At 39.7% G+C, this 15,036-nt stretch overlaps 1 protein-coding gene across 1 annotated transcript in view; it reads left to right on the forward strand.

The window, feature by feature from the left end:
* The window catches only part of LOC108438397 (solute carrier organic anion transporter family member 5A1), a 75,196-nt gene that overhangs the window by 39,619 nt on the left and 20,541 nt on the right, over positions 1-15,036 (forward strand). Inside the window, exons 3-5 of the mRNA XM_017716191.2 lie at positions 3,111-3,243; positions 4,808-5,022; positions 11,948-12,112. Coding sequence (XP_017571680.1) covers positions 3,111-3,243; positions 4,808-5,022; positions 11,948-12,112 — 513 coding nt within the window. The remainder of the gene's footprint in view (positions 1-3,110; positions 3,244-4,807; positions 5,023-11,947; positions 12,113-15,036) is intronic.

The raw sequence follows: 15,036 nt of genomic DNA on the forward strand, positions 1-15,036 counted from the left end.
TGGTCATGGGTCGTGGTACCTATAAGAAAAGCAGACAATCCCAGGCAATCCTGTCCCTTGCAACTTTCCCTAGCTCATTCTGTGGGACCCCATGCCGCTCCCAGGCCTACTTGGAGATATAATCCTTCCAGCGAGTTTAAGCACGACCCCGGAGTCTCGTCCCAGAAGATCCATACCTGCTAAAACTCCAACAGGAGGGGGACAGAGGGCATCCTAGCTGGTTCCTCTCAGTGTAGAGGAGTAGCAGATCTAATCTGAGCTCCTCCTAGATGACCAAGGTCCACACTTAAAGTAGAGAGTAGCCCACCACCTTGCAAAGAAAGCTGATTTGCTGGGCTGCTGTCTGCCAGAAACACGTGTAAGACCCATGCAGATTTTGATTCATCCCCTCTTGCTTTGGTCTTTTCCAAGTGAATAATCTTGTCTGCCTGCTTTGTCTGTGTGTACATGTGTGGGTTGTGTAACATCGGACGCTGTAAGATCGGCTTCTCCGGGTCTGAGAGAGATTAGAGATTATGCCTGGATAAATGGGCTTTGGTTTCTGGATCAGAACCAGCTGAAGTTCTGGATCGGTGGATGTACAGTTGAGGCAGTGAGGCTGGTGAACTGACTTAAACATATCAGCGATGGGTGTTTACATTTTTTAACTGTAAAAACAGTGTGCAGATAGCATAAGTGGTGGTCTGTACCTGATAATTCTGTTGGCATAGTGGATGTCCTGCTGCAAAAAAAAAAGTGAGTCTCCTGAGAAGAATCGAAAGGGTGGGCACACAAAATACTAAAAAAAGATGTTAAATGTAGTTGTTAAAGCACTTTCTGCATCAAAAAACTATGCGTCATTAGAAAAAGTAATTAAAATTAAAATGAGAACTAGTAAATGTAATTAAAATGAAAATGTTTAAATAATAAAGACGAGTCACATGACACGAAGGAGGGACAACGACACAATTGGGCACAATTTGGACATGTTCACTGTGAGGTGGACTCACCTATGTTGCCAGCTATTTAGACATTAATGGCTGTGTGTTGAGTTCTTCTCAGTAAATCTAGTAAATCTACAGTACAGTAAATCTAGACTGCTTTACAAGCTGTACACTGACTAAGTTCTATCCAATATTTTGCAGAAATGTAAGGGGTGTACTCACTTTTGTGGGATACTGTACATGTACACATGCATATCCTACATACAAACATCCTCCTCACTGTTAAAAATGGGTCAGCTAAAACTCATGAAGTAACTGATTACACGGCTTCTCTTGAGTTAACTAAATATGAGGACAATGAAGTCACCTCGGACATCTTGGTTGAATCGAAGGCTCTCTGAATTTTTTTAGGTCAACTTCTCAGTTTGGTAAATAGTCCAACGTGTTGTTTTAACTCAATTTTCCCTTTAGCTGGGACTCCATCACACAGTCCTATCAGAGGTAGTCACTTATGGATGGATATGGCATCACTGGGGTCCACAAGCCCCTATAAATGAGCTGACTTCTCATTCTTTCACACTGCTGGACTGGTTATGCATCGTCATGACCATATTTTCACTGCTATTCCTTTATTAATTAAGTAATAAAAATTAATAAATGACAAAAAGGTCTTTGCGTGGCAAAGGCATTAATACATCAGTAGCTCCACTTTGCTTTTACTGAAAGAGCAAAGTCATTTATTTTGGTTCCTGTGGTTGGCAGAATTTCTTATTGCAATAGATATTGTCTATATCTAGTACATATGAGGCATTATTTCAAATCTGCAGCTGCCCATTTCTTCTTGTAAGCTTTTTTAAATGCCTTAAAAGCCTTTTGGAACAAGACAAATTAGCAAAAACAAATTGGAATGAAACCTATTCAGTTACGTGCATTAAAGGTGAGAACGATTCTCCTTGTCCGATAAAACCTTATCATTGTTTTTCGACACCACTGTTATATGTACTCTGGGCATTCACCTTCAACGTACCAGACTTTGCTTATTTGGCAGTAAACGTTAGCATTTTCCTCTTTACGGGGCACTGGGAATGTTTTGCTCCAGTAAAGATCATAATGTCAAGTAAAGGTCAGCGGCTATTGGCTTGTTTTGTGCCTCTTCTGAGAAGCGGCGGACAGTAGTGGGTTGCGAGAGAGCAGAGGAAGTGTGGGAAGTGTGCTGTGTTAATGTTTAGACACTGAAGGCTTGTGCTCTTCTCAGTGCTACCTCAGCTAGCAGCGGCACAGTCAATCAGTAACTTAATGGCTAAAGTGGAAAGAACATTTGAAAGCATTAATTAGGCTTATTATGGTGGAACGTTACATGGGTGGAACTTGTTGGTGGAACTGGAAGGTACAGTAATACAGTGTGTGTGCACATGTTTGTTGTTGTTCATTTTCAGTAAAAAAGTCCTGACTATTTAAGAAACCCAGGGTTTCAAGACTCAGCTATCTTCAATTAGTGTAATGTTTTGTTGTTTTTTTTTGTTGTTGTTCTTTTTATAAATGTAAACGGTCATCAGCCATTCATTTTGATTATTGAGAATAAGGTCAGATTTTGCAGGTTACATTTTTCCAACCCAGACTAAGCCCAAACCTAGATTAAATGGAATTCTGGATGGCAGTTTACTGTTGGCACTTTGACCTTTTAGTCTAAGCTTAGTCTAAGCTTTATTCAGCTTTACCTGTGTCTGAAGAACTGATTAATAGATACATAGATAAATGCAATATATATGGGCCATTTTGATACACACACACACAAACACACACACATTATATATATATATATATAAAAATAAATATAAATATGTAATTGTAATACAAATGGGACTTACATATCGTTGCTGTCCAAAGAAAAAAAAGTATCTTTACCTTTCAGTGTAAGTCAATGTAAAGGCGTTTTTTTCCCAAGTGATTTTAGAGCAGTTCTATTGGTCCATTCATCGTGAAATTTTCACGCAAAGTAAAGGACAGCTGGTGTGTTGAAATGGTGCAAAAAAAGGAGCTACTATTACAGTAAATATGGGACATATTTTGAGTATTTTAACATTAGTAGTTGTTGTTATTGTCATTATAACATTTTAATATTTAGGTTTATATGATCCCTCATTGTAATATTGTGTAAAAATTTAAACCTGTTTTTGTGTTCTACAGCTATCATGTATGTGATGGGTGCTCTGGGTCCAGCGGCTGGGTATCTGCTGGGAGGAGTTCTCATTGGCTTTTATGTGGACCCAAAAACCATCGTCAACATTGATCAGAGTGACCCTCGCTTTGTTGGTAACTGGTAAGAGTTCTTCTCAGCTTTGTCCATTTGAGTATTTTCCAATGTTCACAATAAAAAATTTGGCCTTCTTGGGTAAAGATAGTGTTCAAAGAAGTAAGAAAAATCCCTGCAAACGTTTGTAGTATATAGCAGCTCTGTGCTAATCCTCTGGGTTTATTAAGCTTTAACTTTCAGCTTTGCGATCCTCAAAGTGTCTCTCTTGGTATCAAGAGCAGATTTTGCCAAAACAATGATTTCATGGCTTTCTTTTCCAAACTGGCCACTGGTGGTGAGGGGGGCACATATTTTTTTTACTGGTATTTTTGTGACAACCTCTAACTCAGGTATGAGAGAGTTGAAGCTTAATCCTGGTCAGATAAAAGTAAAAGTGCAGTGCAGTGCAAGTTGTGTTTGTACTGTATTTTCATTTTTTATTTGGCCACAAAGCACCAGTAAGCTATTTATAAAGACCGGAATTGTGAATGTCACCTGAACTTTACAGTTTGGGGCTGTGGTGTCTGGTCACTTAACCTGATACCCTCAGAAGCTTTTAAATGATGTCCAACTGTGCAAGAGCCAATGGTTTTCTGAAGTGTTCCTGAGCCCATGTGGTTAATATCCGTTACAAAATGATGTCAGTTTTTAATGCAGTGCCGCCTGAGGGATCGAAGGTCACGGGCATTCAATGTTGGTTTTCTGCCTTGCTGCTTACTTGCAGAGATTTCTCCAGATTCTCTGAATCTTTTGATGATATTAAGGACGGTAGATGATGAAATCCCTAAATTCCTTGCAATTGCACGTTGAGAAACCTTGTTCATAAACTATTGGACTATTTGCTCATGTAGTTGTTCACAAAGTGGTGAACCTCGTCCCATCCTTGCTTGTGAACGACTGAGCCTTTCAGAGATGCTCCCTTTATACCCAGTCATGACACTCACCTGTTTCTAATTAACCTGTTCACCTGTGGAATGTTCCAAACAGGTGTTTTTTGAGCATTCCTCAACTTTCCCAGTCTTTTGTTGCCCCTGTCCCAACTTCTTTGGAACGTGTTGCAGGCATCAAGTTCAAAATGAGTGAATATTTGCAAAAAACAAAGTTTATCCATTTGAACATTAAATATCTTGTCTTTGCTGTGTATTTAATTGAATACAGGTTGAAAAGAATTTGCAAATCATCGTATTCTGTTTTTATTTATTTTTTACACAATGTCCCAACTTCATTGGAATTGGGGTTGTATGTTGGGTACAAATGCTGTGATATTAATGCAGGATGTCACATCACCCATGTTTACATGTGATTTGAATGAAATATATCAATAAACAAACAAGGGTTACTGTGGTAACTCAGTTAATTGTCACTGGCCACAGGCTTGAATCTCTTTTGACCCCAAAAAAGTGGTTTAAACTCCTGAAAGATTTGAGTGCTCATAAGTGTCAACATCACAGTCAAGGGATAAAATGAGTGGTCCGTTCTGTTAAAACCATTTTAAAAAGCTAGATGTCTCCAAACTTTTGACAGTGTATTTTCCTCAATAAGGGATAGACATAGAGATGTATGGAGATCCTGTCTTTGCTCTTCCCCTCAGGTGGAGTGGCTTTCTGCTGTGTGCAATAGCCATGCTGCTGGTCATCTTCCCCATGTTCACCTTCCCCAAGAAACTGCCCCCTCGCCACAAGAAGAAAAAGAAGAAAAAGCTTGGTGCAGATGATGTGCCCAGCGATGACGACGTCATGAAGGAGAAATCTAGCAGCAAAGGACAAACGGTCACCTCTTCCATGGGCTTTGGGAAGGACATCAAGGGTGAGTCCATCATGGTGACCACTGAATGATTTTTATTAATTCATTACATGATTACTTTGCAAGTATATTATTATACAGTTAAATAATCACATTTACACATGGAGCTTAAACCTTTCCAGGCAGCAATGTATATGTACTGGCATAGTCCTCATGGGCGATTTTTATAGTGGCCTATAGAAGCTGTGTTTCTTTCACTTGCTCCTGCCACAGGTACTTTGAAAACACGGGCGTAGTGCAGTGTTGTTCCCACTGATTACTGAATTAGTCATCGACGAAGTAAAATGCAAGATTTCAGTAGCTTGTCCAACTAAGACTGGGTGTACACTACACACCTTTTAAAATCTTAATAGTTTTCTAAAACATAAGAAATCTCAAACTTAATGTCAGTTTCTTGTCTTTTTGTGACATCCAGGTTGCACAAACTATAAATAAACTATAAAGCAAAAAACAGCCATAATTCAACCTCTCTTGTTGCCTTACAATTAAACTGCTGTTTTTGTTACTGTTTCTTTAAGATCAACATGATCTCTGGTGCTGTCTTTTCTGAATTGTCTAAATTTATAAGCAGAATGTAAATATGTACGTTATTGTGACATCACAACCACAGTGAATTCTAAACAGGCTGTTTGGGAGAGGCAGAATGTAAATATGTACGTTATTGTGACATCACAACCACAGTGAATTCTAAACAGGCTGTTTGGGAGAGGCAGAATGTAAATATGTATGTGACATCACAACCACAGTGAATTCTAAACAGGCTGTTTGGGAGAGGCAGAATGTAAATATGTATGTGACATCACAACCACAGTGAATTCTAAACAGGCTGTTTGGGAGAGGCAGAATGTAAATATGTACGTTATTGTGACATCACAACCACAGTGAATTCTAAACAGGCTGTTTGGGAGAGGCAGAATGTAAATATGTATGTGACATCACAACCACAGTGAATTCTAAACAGGCTGTTTGGGAGAGGCAGAATGTAAATATGTATGTGACTGTGACATCACACCCACAGTGAATTCCAAACAAGCTGTTTTGGATAAGCAGAATGTAAATATGTGCATGATTGTGACATCACACCCACAGTGAATTCCAAACAAGCTGTTTTGGATAAGCAGAATGTAAATATGTACGTGATTGTGACATCCCACCCACAGTGAATTCCAAACAAGCTGTTTTGGATAAGCAGAATGTAAATATGTGCATGATTGTGACATCACAACCACAGTGAATTCTAAACAGGCTGTTTTGGATAAGCAAAATGTAAATATGTACATGATTGTGACATCACAACCATTGTGAATTCTAAACCGGCCACTCTTTGCAGACTGGTTCCCAGGGACTTATGGACTGGGTTAGTTTTTAAACAGTTTGCATAGTGCATCAAACACTTTAACCTAAAATAGCACTTTCTAGGAAAGTTTTGGCCTTTTTTTGGGGGGGTTAATTTTGCATAATAAATGCATTTTGCATTGTACACATTGTGTCCTCTGGTTCCTATCACCACTGTAAATCTTTCTAATACTCCATTTCACGTAAAATGTCGATAAGATGAAGAGTGTCACACAGTGAGTTTCGGCTACAGCTGACTTGTAATGGTAAAGCGAGTGTCTTGACCTCTGGATCCAAACATTAGAAACATTAGAAAGGCTCTTATTTGTATGTGTGCTCTGTGTGTGTGGTCCACTGCTCGTGTGGCATGCATACACATCTCTTCACCTTTTTCCCTCTCCTATTTCTCTTTGGCTCTTTCCTGAATCACTTGTTCAGTTATATCGCTGACCACATCACACTACAGAACTCCAATGTTCTGAGATGTAAAAATCAAACATGTTTGATTTTGGTCTGTGGGTAGCTGATCATTCCAGAGCTCGATCAGAAAGCTAAGGATGGACTCATCCCCTCTCACAATACCTGATCACCTGCGCCCTCAGCGTAAGTGCCAAACAAAGGGAAAAGCACTGCATAGTCATGCTTTAACCATGCTGTGAGGACACTGGCACCCATGAAGAGGCTCTGAGAGTTCATGATCTTCAGATCTCCATACTCCTTGCACCAAAAAATTGAGTTTTTGAATGCAATTTTCATAGGAAAATGACAATATCCAAAGTTTTTTGTGGGCTCTTTCTTGGCCCAGATAGAAACAGTCATCACAGGTAGAAAGCAGCAGCGCAATAATGCCTCGGCATCCCCGATATGAAGGTAGCTGTCCTCGCTGGAGAGAGTTTCTCTGATAAATAGCTGTGGTGTTATCTAGGAAAGAAGCAGGCCGCCTGCTTTTTCTCCAAATGAGCTCCCAGGGGGCCGCCCTCGCACAGCCCTCGTCTCGCTGAAGCGCATGGCTCTGCTGACTCCGCCTGCGATAGCGCTTTTTTCTGATGGCACAGCCACTGTGAAATGGGCCCTAATGAAATATCATAGATTGATGAACCAAGTTAAATGGTAGAAGCGAAAAATTGCGTAACAAACGAATGTTTTTTTTCTTTGTTGATTCGGCTTTGAAACTCCTCAATGAGAACTGGTTTTGCGGTTAGCTCATTAAACTATGTCAAAGGTGCTGATTGTTTTTGAAGTTTTTGACTTGCACAGTTCACTAATGAGCTTTCAAAGACCTTTATGGATTTCAGAAATCGATGCAGGGCTTTAATTACTCTGAGGCCTTTCTCTCTAGATATGTTTAGTTTTCTCCTCATATGATCATCTCTTCTGATAAAGTTCACATAACCCACCACTTTCAAACCTGATGAGTGCATTAAAGGACACAAATATACTGAAAAAGAGCCATAATTCAACCTCTCTTTGTCTTAGAATTGAACTGCTGTTTTTGTTACTGTGCCTTTAAGATCAGCAGTTGATCTCTCTTCTGATTGGCCTAAATGTATAAGCAGAATGTACATATGTCAGTGTTTGTGACATCGCAACCACAGTGAATTCTAAACAGGCTGTTTTCTATAAGCAGAATGTAAATATTAAGTAATACTTTTTTGATCCCACAACCGGGGAAATTCCACCTCTGCATTTAACCCATCCGTGAAGTGAAACACCACATACACACTAGTGAACACACATACACACTAGGGGGCAGTGAGCACACTTGCCAGGAGCGGTGGGCAGCCCTATCCACGGCGCCCGGTGGCAGTTGGGGGTTAGGTGTCTTGCTCAAGGACACCTCAGTCATGGACTGTCGGCCCTGGGGATCGAACCGGCAACCTTCCGGTCACAGGGCCAGATCCCTAACCTCCAGCCCACGACTGCCATGTTCAATTCAGACACTGAGCATTGACTCAAACCAAAACACCACCACATCAGAAACTGGTGGGAAGTAAGAAACAGATGGTAAACCCAGTCAAATTGTATATGTCAGTGTTTGTGACATCACAACCACAGTGAATTCAAAACAGGCCTTTTTTGTATAAGCAGAATATAAATACATCAGTGTTTGTGACGTCTGTTTCCCATGGACTGTGTGGACCGGGTATGTTTTAAAACATTCTTTGCATTGTTCTCTGCATTGTTTTTCCATTGTATGGGCCCTTTAAAGAGAAAAATCATAAATGTTTCAAAATTTCTAAATCATTTCAATCATTAAGATGCCAAGTCATTCAGAGTTTGATGGCTTGATTTGAAACTCAACGTAAAAAGCAGAGAAACTTACTCTAGTGGAATTGTTTAAAGGGGTGGTGATAGGATGTCAGAAGCATTCAGCGCATCTAAAAGCCCCCTCACAGGTAGGTAATATACAAAATGGTTCTAAATAAGCTGCCTGATGTCTGAGACATTGTTTTTATGATAGTTGTGAGATAAAAATTTGGCCTAAAATGTATTTTTTCAATTTTGCATAGTAAATAAAAGGCAATATTTGCATTGTGCAATTGGTGTCCTCTGGTTCCTATCACCACTATCACAGTCTGAGAGCTTCTCTATAGTTCACCATTTCACTAAAGAATTGGTGGAATTCCCTTTACAGTAGTGCAGTAGCATTGCAGGAACGTGAGGACTGATCTTACTGGAAATCCTGAAACCTATCATGAGCAAATCTGCTTTATTGGTAGCGCTGAACAAAGTGGACTGTGCGCTGCATCATTTAATTACTGCTGAACACCTGCAAAATGTACTGATTAGTATTTGGTTGGCAAAAGCTTGTTCCAGCATTAACTTCCCTGCGTCCAGCTTCACATGCTAACATGATCTACTTGCAGTTGCCAGCTACCCTTAGATCTGATTAGTGTTATAAGCAGAAAAAGCCCAGGGGCTCTGAGGAACAGCGTGTAGAGGCTCCCTTCATAAACCTGCCGTGACCTACTGCATTCTCAGGCCTTCAGCTTGTAGCTGAGTCAGTGGATTTATGAGGTATTGGCAGATTTTTTGTTAATTAGTAGGTCAGCATTCGGGGGGCAACCATGGAAACAAACTCATTAAAGGAATAGTACATTTCCATTTCATAAATGTGTTTCAGGTTTCGGGCATGAGAATTTAAACAGATTCTCACATCAATGCAAAAATAAATAATTTGTTGATTATATTTCAGGCTAATGTTCCAAGCGCTGATAGTTCTTATTATGCTTTTAAGATATTGATCTGAAGTATTTATATAGGTTGTTGTAAAGGACATTTTACCCATATGTCAACAATCATATGCAAAAGTGGTCAAATTACATTTTGTTGAGTTTTTAAGTGACAAAACAAAAACACATCCTATTATTAATAATAATAATAATAATAATAATAATGTAAAGTTCTAAGGACTGCTTTGACTGTGTATGTTTTGAAACAGTTTACATAGTGCATCATCATACTCTTTCATTTAAAAAATAAATAAATAAAAATCCACTGTGGCCCCTTAAAAGAGAAATTCCATTGTTTTTTAAAAATTTCCAAAACATTGGTTAATTGTTAAGACAGTTGGATGTAAAATGCAGAGAAACTTGTACTGGAATTGTTTAAATTGGTGGTGATAGAAACCGTCAGAAGCATTTAATGCCTCTAAATACACAAAATGGTTTTAAATACACCGTCTGATTATATGACTAATAATAATAATAGTAATAATAATAATAATTAATACATCCACTACAGAGAACACACTTAAATAAGGCCTTTTTCTGCATTTATTGTGCAAAATTTGTATCTGTTTATTACTATTTACTGTTATTTACTGTCTACTACTGTTTATCAGAATCAAAATACCTTATTCATCCTAGAGGAAAATTGCAGTTATTACAGTGGCAATCATTTATTTAAAAGAATAAGCACTCTAATAATTTAAAACAAAACAGAGAAATTTGCAAAATGTACACATTTAAATTCTTAAGAATACAGTAAGTGGCAGTGGCTGTAATAATAAATATGAAACATATTGTATAAACATTTGAAATTATTGCACCTCTGAGTTATTGTTTACTGAGGGAGGAGTTATGATGGAGTTTGATGGCCACAGGTAAGAATGCCTTCCTGTGGCGCTCTGTGGTCAATTTCAGTAGAGTGAGTCTTGTACTGAATGAGCTCCTGTGTCTCATCACCATGTCATAGAGTGGGTGGGAGCTATTGTCCATAATGGCCTGCAGCTTAGACAGCGTCCTCCTCTCCGACACGGCCGTCGGCGAGTCCAGCTCCACACCCACAGCATCACCGGCCTTGCGGATCAGTTTGTTGAGTCTGTTGGCGTCTGCCACCCTCAGCCTGCTTCCCCAGCATGCAACAGCATAGAGGATAACACTCGCCACCACAGACTCAGAGAAGAATCCTGAGCATAGTCCGGCAGATGTTGAAGGACCTCATGTGCCTCAGAAAAGAGAGAACTTTGTCCCTTCCTGTAAAGGGCGTCAGTGTTTTTAGCCCAGTCCAGTTTGTCAATATACACTCCCAGATATTTGTAATCCTCCACAGTGTCCACACTGACCCCCCTGATGCCTTGTCCCTCCTCAGGTCCATCACCAGTTCCTTTTTCTTTGTCACATTGAGCTGCAGATGGTTTCACTCCTTCACCATCGCCCTGTACTCGTCAGATTGTAAATTGTATTTACTACTATTCACTATCATTACTATTATCCTTATTACTATTTTTATTATTATTAAATAATAAAATTATTTAATTGGTATTTGTAAAAAATACATAAAACTAATTATACAGCGTGCCTTTTGCACAGAATGTTAAATTCAGCTAATAAACAGTAATTGTGCACTAAAATGTTCAGAGGTGTGTTCTCTTTAGAGGATGTGTTCACTTGTACACTTGTGACATCACAACCACAATGAATTCTAAACAGGCTGTTTTGGAATTTTGTGACCGGAAGGTTGCCTGTTCGATCCCCAGTGCCGACAGTCCATGACTGAGGTGTCCTTGAGCAAGACACCTAACCCCCAATTGCTCCCCGGGTGCCGTGGATAGGGCTGCCCACCACTCCGGGCAAATGTGCTCACTGCCCCCTAGTGTGTGTGTGTATTCACTAGTGTGCATGTGGTGTTTCACTTCACAGATGGGTCAAATGCGGAGGTGGAATTTCCCTGTTTGTGGGATTAAAAAATTATCAACTTAATATTTGCATGCAACTCTACTTATTTTTAAATGTAGCATCGGTGGGACACACATGGCAACCTCAATCTTATAGATAGCAGTATGATGAGCTATCAGTGCAACACTAGACATCAGAGATGTATCTAGTATCTGCTTGAAACCATCTAGAGCCTGTAGTAAGAATCTCCTATACAGAGTCTCCAGGGTTATGAGTTATTGAGTGTTATTCATAAGGCAGGTACTAAATCACAAGATGAACAGCCATTGTAAGAGAACTGTCAGCAGAAGCAGATCCCCTGTGTGCTCTGATGCAGGACCAGTTCTCTGATGGCTGTGTCCTTACTGTGATGGCTGTAGAGGACACAGTCACTAGTGTTGGTGCTTATTTTTATTTGGGTTTTTTTTCCACAGATCTCCCCAAAGCAGCTGTGAGGATCCTGAGTAACATGACCTTTCTGTTCGTGAGTCTCTCCTACACGGCAGAGAGTGCCATCGTCACCGCCTTCATCACCTTCATCCCCAAATTCATTGAGTCGCAGTTTGGCATCCCCGCTTCCAATGCCAGCATCTACACAGGTACCAGGAGGGTTTCCTTTAAGGATGGTTTTTGCTTGATTGATTGATTGATTGATTTGATTAGTATACATTGTTCCCCATCACACTGTACTACCAAACTGGGTTGGTGAAGGCTAGCACGTGCTTTCTCTGTGACACGGAAAACCAGCCAGCCTTTTTGCTTCAACAGCCGCTAACATGACGTTATCCGAGAGCTCAATGTGCTTTGAGGCCAATGCTAACTGCTAATTCTGAGGAGGAGGAGGGGGCCATCCTACCTACCCAGAGGAACACTGGACACTAGGGCTCCTGGCATCAGATGACCATGTCACTGCCAGTTATCAAACCCCCTAAAATTGGAATTTCAGAATTTCTGCATAACCCCGTCTTAGAGATGTAAACAAGGTCATTCAGAGTGGTTTGATGTGAACTGGTTAATTGTAGAGAAACTTACAGACTCATTTCTTTACACTGGTGGTGATAGAAAACTGGGGTTGCCATATCTACAAATATAGCCATTTGATTTACTATCCAAAACCACCGGTGAACCTACATGTGTCTTCTTCTTTTATATCATCATTACATATGAAAACACTGAAGATGCGTGTAGGTTTAGCGGGCTTATGTCCATTTTGACAGATACCGGTTTCTCATTCATTGTCAGAAACCACATAGTGTAGGTCTATATGAGATTACCTGACATGCTTTGAGGCGTGTAGTCAGTTTGCATGACGCTAACTGCTGCACAAAAACGTCTTTTACGTGTGAGCTGCCTTGTAGCTCCAGAAGCAAAACGATCACTTTAAATGCCAAATTAAATCTCCTCTTTTCATTAGTTCTCACCTATATATGTACACGCTCTTGTTTTCTTCCATCACACATTCTACGCATTCCCCTCCTCCCCAGCGTGTCAGCCAGCACATTCATTTACACATCATATAGTCGTCGACACATGTGAAAACATAGCATAGGTGTGATGAGCTTCCTTTTATGGCTCTCATCCACTCAGGGCTGTGTAGGCAGAGCAGATTGCTGCTGAATAAAGTGATCACACTGACATGACTGCCTGAGGTAATGTCCAAACCTCTGGCCTGAACAGAAGCCCATCATTGGCTGCCTTCCAAAAACAGCCTAGATGTCTTAAAAAGCTTGCTCAGTTAGTTCTGCTTTCTGTCTGATTATCTAAAAAGCCAGAGGAATGCATTAAATAACTCCCAACTTCTTATCTCAGTTGTGAAGAGTGCATATGCCTTAAAGGGCTAATTGTTTCCCTTTTATTTTTTCATGATCATTTTCCAACCTCTCTTGGTCCGTAGAAGTAAATAGGCTGATTTTGTTATTGTGTCGTTAACACTGATATAAATGAGTTCTGCTCTGATTGACTGTCTTGTACTGTGCCTCATTCGAAAAAGCAGCCTACTATGAAGCTGCCTTTACTGTGTTTACATCCTGCATCAAGCTCTTTTACTTGTATTCCCCTGATATAGCCTCTTTAATATGGCGAAATGTAAATAACCTTTCAGAAAGATTCCTGTTTAGTTTTTATTGTTTTATATGCAATAGCTTTTAGTGTAGATTCAAATATTATAACTAGACTTTGGAATGTCTTTTAGATGACCTGTTTGACGCTTCAATGTAAGTTGTTTAGCAATTATAAGAACAGAAATGGTTAAAATGTTGTAATTATGTATTACTTACATTGTAATTATCCTCTGCCTGGTCCCTAATGTCTTAATTATTGATGTTATGCAGCTTTCTCAGTCACTCAGCTCTGTTCATCATTTTAGACTCAGGACTACTTCAGGATATGTGCATTTTATTTGGACAGTATTTGAAAACACTGCTCCCAAACTTCTGAATGGTATATAGGTATATTAGCACAGGGGTCACCAACCTACCAATTTGATACACACTTCTGAAATAACAAATTTGCTCAATTTACCTTTAATTATATGTTATTATTACTAATGAATGATATTCATCTATGTGAAGACACTGATCATGTTAATGATTTCTCACAATAATTATCAATAATGATTTAACAAGGTAGGAAACAGATAAATATCAGTATGCAACTTTATTTCTATAAATCTCTGCAAGTATTTACATTTTCAAATCATCACTTCAACATTTTCACTAGCCACTAACAATTTTTAACAAATCATGCACTACGTTGCACCATGTTTGTACAAATGATCAGTTATGTAACATACAAAACTCTAAATGAGGCTTCGGTTGCTTTTTGGGAGATTTTCACCGATCTTGTGAAAAAAGACCGTGTTGGTGACCCCTGATATAGCAGAACAAATGCTTTCTCATTCAGACCTACGGGCCAGCAGCCAGGACACCGGAGAGAGGTCAATAAGCAAATTCTGTCACCTTGGGTCTCTGTAATGAAAGCTGCCTGGGATCCAGTCAGATACAGGCATTGTATACACATACGAATACTCCTCTGTGGACATGGCTGCAGCATCGCTATGGAGACTTTGCTTTGGTCATATTGTTGCTTTGGGCTTGTCCTGAGGACAGTGTGGAGTGTCTGAGGCAGTAAAACCAGGAGGCATTACGCGTGAGATGCTGACCATATGTCAGTGAGCTGGATGCTGGCAGAGCTGCATGTTCTGGGGCTCGTCATCTTGTTACCAGGATACACTGAGAGAGGAGAAGTGAACCTATGGTTACTATGACGACTGTAGCGTATGCTGGCATGCTCATGAGCATTGACATGAGAAAGCATCCCCCAGGTTAACGTCTTCAGACTTGTGCCTGAAGTAGTTTGCGCAAGGATCTCGTATTTCTCATTAGCATTAAGGAACATCAGATCCCTCAAGTTATGGAAGAACCTGCCAGTTAATGGTTGAAATTCACAGTTTTAGATCTAGTATCTTTTTCAACTGGCTTTTCTTTTTATCAATTTAAATATTAAGTTGTTCCTTGATTGATTG

The sequence above is a fragment of the Pygocentrus nattereri genome, chromosome 24, assembly GCF_015220715.1.
Source record: "Pygocentrus nattereri isolate fPygNat1 chromosome 24, fPygNat1.pri, whole genome shotgun sequence".
NCBI lineage: Eukaryota > Metazoa > Chordata > Actinopteri > Characiformes > Serrasalmidae > Pygocentrus > Pygocentrus nattereri.